Genomic DNA, 9,183 nt, shown 5'->3' with positions numbered 1-9,183 from the left:
AGGGGATCACGATCAAGGGGACCACGGTGGAGTGAAGGGGGTGGTGGAACACCCAGCCCCGACCCCAGGTGCTGCCCGTGCCCCCCAGCACCCTCCGCCCCAGCTCCACCTTCCCTCCCACTCAGCAACAGCCATACGGCCCTGGGGCAGCCCAGCGGGTTTATTAGCCGGGGGGGGATGTACAGAGCAGCTGTGCCAGCCCGTGGCGCCGGGCACCCCAGCATGGCCAGCACCGACCCAGCGCAGCCAGGGCTTGGCACAAAAGCGGGGCTGGGGGCAGCGAAGGCTGGCAGCTGTGGGTGCCCCACAGCAGGATATGTCCCCCTAGGGGCCATGTCAGTGTCCCAGCGGGGACAGGGGAGTCTGGCAGGGACAGCAGGTGCCCCACTGTGCCACTGGTCCTTGCCACCCCCTGGTCCATAAGGTATATAAATATAGAGCTGTATGTATACATCCTATGTATATATGTACATCCAGGTGGCCACCAACGGGGTCTGCACCCCCACACCACGCCCCTCACTTGTGCCAGGAATCACTGTAGAGGGAGCGGGCCTTGGCGCGGCGTGGTGCGGCATTGAGGGCAGCCACGCTGCGGCGACTGGAGCAGATGACGTCGGTGACAAAGCCGGCGCAGTCACTGCAGACGTCGCGCAGGACGGAGCCCTGGGCGTAGATGTGGGGGAACTCCTCTTCCACCTGGCGCCAGCACGTGCCCGAGAGCGAGCTATGGCACGGGGCATCCGATCAGCCCCGGCCCGAGGTGAAGGAGGAGGGGAAACAGGGGGAGGAAGGCTCAGGACTATGGGACTCACTGGAAGGTCTCTCTCCTCCGCAGTGGCAGGGCTTTGGCCAGCAGCGAGCCTGGGAGGCTCTCAAAGCCCAGCGCGTAGACAGGGATGTGAGCCAGCTTCTTGGAAGGCATCTTCATCTGCTGGGTGTGTGGGCGTCAGGGCAGGATGGGGACGAGGATGGGACAGGGATGGGGACAAGGACAGGAAGAGGGATAGGACAGAGACAGGGACACAGTGGAACTAGCCAGAGCCAGTCCCTTACCTTCAGGCTGCAGGAGCTGCAGACAGACCTGCAGACAGAGAGAGAGGCTGGTGAACAGGGCCATGGCAGGCACTGTCCTGTCACCCTCCTGTCACCCTCCCAGCCGCGTGGCACAGCACAGCACAGCATGGTGCTCACCGCTTGCAGAAGAGACAAGCTGCAGGCCAGGAGAAGAGGGGGAACTTGGCCCTGCAGCAGCAGCAGACCTGGGGGCAGAGGGAGGTGAGAGCGGGGCCGGGCGGGCGGCACTCAGCCCCTCTGGCCCCAGCTCCCACCTTCCCCTTCCGCAGGCTGCTGTACAGCTCCTTGCTCTGCAGGAACTTTTCCATCTCGGCCTTCACCAGCACCTTCCGCACGTTGATCATCTCCTCCACAGTGAGGGCCAGGCTCTCCACGGGGTGGCTGAACTCCTGCGGGTGAGGGGGGACGTCAGCCCAGTTTGCCGCAGGGCTGCGGCACGGGGCATGGCCGAGAGCATCCCTGTGCTGTGGGCAGAACCTTCCAGCATCGGAAGAGCGTCTCGACATAGAATCGTAGAATCTTGGAATCATTTTGGTTGGAAGAGACTCTCAAGATCATAGAGTCCAACCATAAGTCAAGCCTGGCACTAACCCATGTCCCTGAGAACCTCATCTCTGGTCTGTTCAACCCCTCCAGGGATGGTGGCTCCACCACTGTCCTGGGCAGCCTGTTCCAATGCCCGACAGCCCTTTGGGGAAGAAATTGTTCCCAAGATCCAACCTCAACCCCGCCTGGCGCAACTTGAGGCCGTTTCCTCTGGTCCTGGTGCTTGTTCCTGGGGAGCAGAGCCCGACCCCCCCTGGCTCCAAGCTCCTTTCAGGCAGTTCAGAGATCAGAAGGTCTCCCCTCAGCTCCTGTTCTCCAGCTGAACCCCCAGCTCCCTCAGCTGCTCCCATCACACTTGTGCTCCAGCCCCTTCCCCAGCTCCATTCCCTTCTGTGGGGTGACATGGGCAGAGCACCCCGGCGCAGGCACAGGGCACACAGCACAGTGTGCCTCAAGCCCCAAATCCTGTGCAGAGGGATCAGGGAGGCCATGGGGACCCACTGGCCACCTTGTGCCCTCATGCCAGGCTGCCGTATGCCAGTGGCCATGTTCACACAATATCCCCATCCCTAGTGTCCCCAGCCCCACCACCAGCACTCACCAGCCAGAGGTGCTTGGAGCTGGTGCTGGGGGCAGTGCCAGATCCTTCCTCCGGCCTCTCCTCCACGGCGCTGAGGGCAGCCCGGGGTGGCGCTGAGCTGACTGGCAGTGGGTGGCAGCTGGCGGGGACAGAGCCTGCAGGGAGGGACAGGATGGCCGTGGCAAAGCCACATTGCCCGTTGTCACCCGTGCTGCAGGGCACAGCACAGCCAGCCCGGGGACAGGGGGACGGGGGTTGTGCAGGGCTGGGGACCCCGGCGGTACCTGAGCGGGGCCGGGGCTCGGGCTGCAGTGGCTCCGGCTCGGGGGGCGCAGTCTGGCCCCCCCCCAGCTGGCTCTGCAGCTGCGCCAGGTCCTGCTCTGAGAAGGAGCGGTCCCGCTTCAGCGGCACCTCCACACCCGGAGAGTCCTCCTCCTGCAAGGCCATAGCCACCGCATCAGCCCCTTGTCCCGCCAGCACCTCCCGTGTCGCCCTCTCCACCCTCCTGCCCCGCTGCGTCCCCTCTCTCACCTCAGAGACGTTCATCTCCTCCATCTCGGCCAGGGTGGGCGCCTTGAGCAGGACGCGGGGCCGCGGTCGCGCCGTCATGGTGCTGCTTGGGCAGCGGGAGAGCTCGAGGCAGGAGCTGGATGCCAGGCGGCCGGCGCAGGCCTGTGGGATGCAGGGCAGGGAGCTGTACCCTGCACGGGGACACGGGGCTCAGTCCTGGTGCCGCAGAGACCTACCGTGGTGCCAGGCATGCCACTGGCAGCCCAGTGTGGCGGGGAGGGGATGGTGGCACCTTTCTGGCCGCAGTACGGCATCTCCACCGGCCGAAGCTTCCTCTCCTGCCTGATCTCCTCCAGGATCTTCTCGTGGAGCGTCCTCTGCTTCTGGGGCAGGGGCCGCAGCCGCCGCTCTGATGCCTGCGGGACGCAGGGATGGGGCCTCAGGTGGTGGCCGCAGCTCAGGGTCGATCACCCTCAGGTGCCCAGCCAGATGGGGGTGTCACCCATGGGACCCGCCAAGCCCTGCCCGGCACTGCCGCGCCATGGGGGTGTCCCAGTGCTGGCACCCACCTGCTTCAGTGGGGGCCGGGAGCGGATGAAGTCGAGGATGAGTTCATGGGCGTCCTTTTTCACCCGGGGGGGGATGTCCCCGTCCACCTGGGAGAGGGCAGAGGGGCCACGGGCAGTGCCAAGGCCAGCGGGCAGCCCGGCACCGTGGGGGGGCTGGTACGGGAGCAGCCTGGCCATGCTCACCATGACCTTGCGGAGTTTGTAGTTGCGGGCGCGGATGTCCTGCATTAGCATCTCGAAGGGGGTGAGCTGGTACTCAGTGGGCAGGGGGTTGAACTGCTTCTCCTGCACCTTCTTCAGCTTCACACCATGCCGCAGCTCCCGCATCAGCTGCACCCACAGCCGGGCCTGGGGGGGACATGGTGTCAGCCCCCGTGTGGCCGTGGCACGGCCCCCATGCCCGGTGGTGCCACCGTACCCAGTCGGTGTTGCGCAGGCTGCCTAGCTCCGCCACCGGCCGCTCCTCCGCCTCCTCATCCTCCTTCAGCTTCTGCAGCATCTGCCACAGCATGAGACGCTGTCACCCTGTCCCAGCACCCAGCGGCACTGGGGTCTGGCCAGGATTGTGCTGTGGGGCTGCAGTGCCGAAGTGCACGCCCAAAGCACTCCCATCCCTGCCATGCGCCACCCCTTTCGCAGCAGTCAAGGGTAGGTGGGAGCCGGCAGTGCCAAGGCACGACACCCGGGAGAGGGTGTACAGCCAAACACTGGTGCCAGCAGCCCTGGTGAGGGCTGACAGAGGGGGACACCATGCTCACCCCAGCGTGTTGAGCCTGCTAGTGGATCCCCTGCCAGGCATTGGTGCTGGCTGTGCTGCCAGGCGTCCGCACTCACCTCCTTGGCATCGCGGATCTTGGCAAGGAAGGCTTTCAGCTCCACGGTCTCGGCGAAGAGCGCCCGGCAGACGGCCTGGTAGTGCACCTGCGCCTCGGTGGGATCGGCCAGGCGTGCAGCACAGCACCGCATGGCCTGTCCGAAGGTGCGCACCACACGTGGCGGCCCCTCGCCCCCCTCCTCCTCCTCCTCCTGCCCCCCGTAGCCCTCATCGGCCGTGGCACAGCCGCTGTCCTCTGAATCGCTGTTGGTCATCAGGTCGATGAGCTGCTCCAGCCGTGGGCTCAGCTCCCGCTCCTCGTTCTCGTCCAGCCCCCAGTCCAGCGCCCGGTAGATGGCGAAGCCCAATGACTGCACCATCTGCGGGGAGATGGCACTGGCTGGGCCCTGGCCAGACCCCGGCACTGGCTGCGCCATGAGAGCCCCTCAGCACACACAGCCAACACCAGCTGCCCCCCTGTAACCCCCAGCCCTTGGGGTTCATTCTCGTCCCCCCGCTGCACCCCAGGACCCCATGACCACAGGGTGAGGGGGCAGGCAGCAGTGCCACCCAGGGGTGTGATGGCAGATGGTCCATGTCACCAGGAAGCTGTAGCAGGGCCGGGTGGGTGTCTGGCCCCCACCTACCTGGGCTTCGGCAGAGGGTGTCAGCAGCGGGGGCAGCCCTGGGGGAAGGAGGGCAGAGTCACCTCTGGCACCTGTGGCCCCATGCTGGGCATCCCCCTCCATGTCATCTCCTGTCGCACACCCCAGGGATGCTGCACCCCCAGCCTCAGCTGTGGGGCACCCAGCAGGGCCCCCTCCCATCTCCAGCAGCTCCTACCCCAAGCTGAGACCCACATCCCCAACTGGTCCCATCCTGACCTGGTCCCATCCCGACCTGGTCCCATCCCGACCTATTCCCAGCGAGGACCGGCAGGTCACCCACAGGACATGGTGTGTGCTGCGGTGACAGTTGTGCCCAGCAAATGATGGTGCTTCCCACCGCAGAGCCAGCACAGCTGGAGCATCACACACACACAGGCCCAGGACACACTCATGGGCAGCTCAGACCCTCCCAGGAGCTGGACAGGCAGGGGACAGGGAGCAGGAGTGGCTTTTACTGTGTCCCCAAGGGCAGTGCCCAGGGTGCCCAGCTCCACTTTCGCGATAGTGGCTGCAGAGCTGCTTCCCTGGCCCAGGGCAGCACTGGCCATTAGCTCTGTGTTTAGCTGATCAACGCACCAGCCACAGGGATATGCCAGCTTTGTGCCAGTCGTGTGCTAGCTGTGTGCCAGCCATATCCTGGCCATGGCCACATGGAGCCAGCCCAGGACCCTTCGGGGATACCGGGTACCACATGGAAGGGGTGGCACAAGCATCAGAGATGCGAGGTCTGGCCCTGCCGTGATGCCACACACAAGGACAACATCAGCCCTATGTCCCAGGCCGTGCCCAGCTCCCACTGCAGTGCCAGCCCCGGGATGCTGTGTCCTGGCTGTGAGGGGACACACCAGTACATCCCCAGGACCCTGTCACCAACACCATGGCCATGGTGGGAGCCAAGCTGGTGGGCTGAGCCTGGCTGGTCCTGCCAGCTCCCTCCAGGCACTGGGACATGGCCAAGGAGTGAGCTCCCATGGGACAAGGAATTGGAGCAGCTCAGGCGAGTGGTGCCGGCTCACCCACCCGGATCCAGCCCCATGCCCAGGTGGAGCTGCCGAGCCGTGTGCCAGGCCAGTGCCACCGCCTGCAGCGGTGCTGGGAGGCAGCCAGAGCCCTTCCAGCTTTGGGCTTCAGCAGCAAAGAACCTACATTTGTCCCTGAGGAGATGGTGCAGGCTGGTATGGGAGGGACTTGGGAGCAAGAGGTGTCACGGTGGCACCAGCTCCGGCACAGCGGTGGCGGAGGCTCAGGGAAGGGTGTGGGGCCATTCCTGTGTGCAGCCGGCAGAGCTGGTGTGACCACACCATGACCAGCTGCTGTGGGCACATGCCATGCCCATGCATGGCCCTGCCATGGGCACAGAGCTGCCCCACATGCCCCGGCCCCTGTGGGCTGCCCCCCGGCAGCGCTGGGCACCGGGTACTGTCCCCGGGCGCGATGGCCTCCCTGCGGGGAGAGGCGGGTGATGCCATTCGCTGTACTCTGTTGTTAGGCACAGGGGTGCTCCTTGCCGTGCCGAGCCACCCAGCATCGCTGCTGGCGGCCAGCCGAGCCTAATTACAGCCTGTAAACACTATGGCCCTGCCCGGCAGTGCCAACCACCCGCAAAGAGGGTATGGCCACGAGTCCAAAGGTCAGGGATGGTGCTGACCCAAAACACTGCTCCCAGGGGACTGGGGGGCGGTGAGGGCTGGGCACCCTGGGCCCAGCCTCACCAAAACACCTGGCTGGGCCCTGCTGGTGCCAGTTCCAGTGCCACTCCAGCCCTGGAGACCCAAGACACCGGCCCACCACCGGTACCAGCAGTGCAAGCAGTGGTCCTGGCTGCCCCGGTGCTGATGCTAGTCCCCCTTGTCAGGGCTTGGGGTTCGCCCCCATCCCTTTGGGTGCCGGTGCCAGCTATCTCCCCCATCCTCTCAGTCTCTCTGGTGCCGCACCCTCACAGCCGGTGCCGCACCGGTTCCCTGCTGCCGGCGCCAGTGATGCCAGTGCCTGCCCGCCCCTCGCCGGTGCCGCTCCTCCTGCCCATGCCCCGCTGCCGGCACCGGTTCTTCTCCGCCAGTGCCGGTCCTCCCGCCGGGGCCGCTGCGGGTGCGGGTGCCCCCCCGCTGCCGATACCCCCGGTCCCCCAGCGCCCCCTGCCGGTACCGGTAAGTCCCGGTGGTGCCGGTAAGTGCCGGTAAGTCCCAGCGCCCCCACCCGGCGCTGCCGGCTCCACCCCACGCCGCGGTGCTCGCTCACCGGGTGGCGGTGCGGGCAGGACGACGCTGCCGTCGCCGCGGAGGCGGATGTCGGCCGTGCGGAGCGGCGCGGCGGGGCCGGCGGGGGCGGCGCGGCAGCTCTGGAAGCAGAGCGCCCAGGCCTGCTCCTCGTTCAGCGGCTGCTCGTAGCACTTCAGCACCTCCTCGAGGGACAGCTCCCGCGGGGCCCCGCCGCCCGCCCGCGCCATCGCCCCATCCCGCGCCCGCCGCCGCCGCCGCCGCCGTTCGGGCGGGCGGGGCCCCGGGAGGGGCGGGCAGGAGCGGGGGGAGCGGCGGAGCGGAGCGGCTGGCGGAGGATCGGGCCGGCCCCGCCTCCGCGGCTCGGCCCCGCCCGCGCCACCGCCCGCCGCCACCGGGGGCGCCCACCGGGAGAGGACGCGAGGGACGCGGCGGAGCTGAGGGGCGCGGCGCGGCTCGGTACTGTACGGTACGGCTCGGTACGGTACTGCACGGTATGGTGCGGCTCGGTATGGCAAGGTACGGCTTAGCACGGTTCGGTACTGCACAGCTCGGCACGGCACGGCTCAGTACGGCACGGCAGGGCATGACTCGGCACAGCACAGCGTGGCGCGGTATGGCACGGCTCGGCATGGCAGGGCATGGCACAGCACGGCTCGGTACAGCACAGCTCGGCACGGCTCGGTATGGCACAGCTCGGCACGGCAGGGCACGGCCCGGCCCACCCAGGCTGTCAGGATGCAGGATCAGGATGCAGGACTGTGTGCCGGGAGCATAACCGGCTGCAGGGTGCAGGTGCAGGGCATGCAGCAGGGTGCAGCTCATGGGGTGCAGGCACAAGACAGGGTGCAGCAGCGCATGCGGGGAGCAGGGTGAAGGCCGCCGGGGGCAGGAGTTGCTGCAGGGCACAGGGCATGTGGCTGGGTGCAGGGTGTGGGTGCCCCCAGGGTGAAGGGTACAGGGCATGTGACGGGGTGCAGCATGCAGTGCCCAGGGTGAGTGCTGGGGGCTGGGTGTGGGGCACTGCCAGGGGACACTCCCCCAACAAGGGACGCGGTTATGGCTCCCCAGAGGGGTGAAGCACCTGGTTCCCAGTTATCCATCCCACAGAACACATGTGCTGCGTGTGGGGCAGGCAGGTATAGGGACACGATGGCGTCAGGGCCAGGGGAACATCACGGGAAACATGGCCATGAGCTCCCACATGCCAGCTCTGCTCGTCTCAGCAGCTCTGAGGAGCTGGTGGAGGGAAGGCACCAGGCAGAGACAATGACACTCCTTGGAGGGAAGGACAAGAGCTCAGGATGCTGCAGAGCAGTTTGGGCATGGCCAGGAGCAGCAAGAGCCAGCTGAAGGATGAGGAGCTGGAGTCTCTAGGGACACGATGTCCCACTGGAACATGGCTGGTGGGATGATGTCCTGCAGCCAGGAAGGGCTGGTGTGGCATGGGACTAGTAGGTGGCTCATGCCCCAGCAACAGCAGCTCCTTCCAGACCCATGGGACGGGCAGGATGTTTTGGCAGAGCAGGAAGGACAGCCAGCCTGCCGTGAAAGGTCAGCTAGAGCAAATTAAAGCTCTTGTCATTATGAGCTTCCCATTTCCATGATGGAAAGAGCATAAAACCTCGTCTCAGCTCCATTAACATAAGAGCATAAACTAGGGCTGATCCTGGAGCTGTGCTGGTGGGACTGGGAGAGGGACAGAGCCAGCAGCTGAGCGCTTGTCCATCTCACGTGGCCAAAGAGCTGCCCTGGGGCCAGAGACCCGCGGCAAAGAGTGTGGGGGGAGCAATGCCCTCCTGTGCCCATCCTGGAGACCATGAGCAGCGTCAGCTCCATCGCTGGGGAGGGAAATGGGAGAACAGGGTTGGACGGCTGGGAAATGCAGCCACGCACAGTGCCCTGGGGTCTGAGAAGGGGGAGGATGGATGCAGGCAATCCAAAATATCTGTGCATCCCTGACTTACTCAAACATACCATCGCTGGGACGGGAGCATGGTGCTGGCTGCAGGCTGAGCCGGATCTGCATGCCACAGCAGAGCCACACAGCTCCAGCCCCCCAGAGCAGCTCTTGGCTGCGACGGTGATGTCTGGGTCTGGCTTTCTGCACCAACAAGTGAGATTCGAATGCGACATTCACCCTGTAATCAGACGCCTTTGGAGCCTGCTTGGGGAGCGACTTTAGAGGAAGGAAAGCCGTGCATGC

General features: G+C 65.9%; 1 protein-coding gene across 1 annotated transcript; it reads right to left on the bottom strand.

Moving 5' to 3' along the window:
• Nucleotides 1-477: 477 nt before the first annotated feature.
• SPIRE2 (spire type actin nucleation factor 2) lies at nucleotides 478-7,363 on the bottom strand (the record flags this gene model as incomplete). The annotated part of the gene is made up of 15 exons (XM_065640664.1): nucleotides 478-724; nucleotides 813-928; nucleotides 1,054-1,081; nucleotides 1,192-1,259; nucleotides 1,329-1,463; nucleotides 2,222-2,355; nucleotides 2,485-2,635; nucleotides 2,732-2,901; nucleotides 3,003-3,126; nucleotides 3,280-3,366; nucleotides 3,463-3,627; nucleotides 3,698-3,778; nucleotides 4,114-4,473; nucleotides 4,741-4,778; nucleotides 7,000-7,363. Coding segments are annotated over 15 exons (2,229 nt in total), but the record flags the coding sequence as incomplete, so codon positions are not given.
• Nucleotides 7,364-9,183: the final 1,820 nt, after the last annotated feature.

This window comes from Caloenas nicobarica, chromosome 9, assembly GCF_036013445.1.
Source record: "Caloenas nicobarica isolate bCalNic1 chromosome 9, bCalNic1.hap1, whole genome shotgun sequence".
In the NCBI taxonomy this organism is placed as follows: domain Eukaryota; kingdom Metazoa; phylum Chordata; class Aves; order Columbiformes; family Columbidae; genus Caloenas; species Caloenas nicobarica.
Note: the sequence above shows the minus strand (reverse complement) of the source record. Positions and strands in the feature narration are given on the sequence as shown.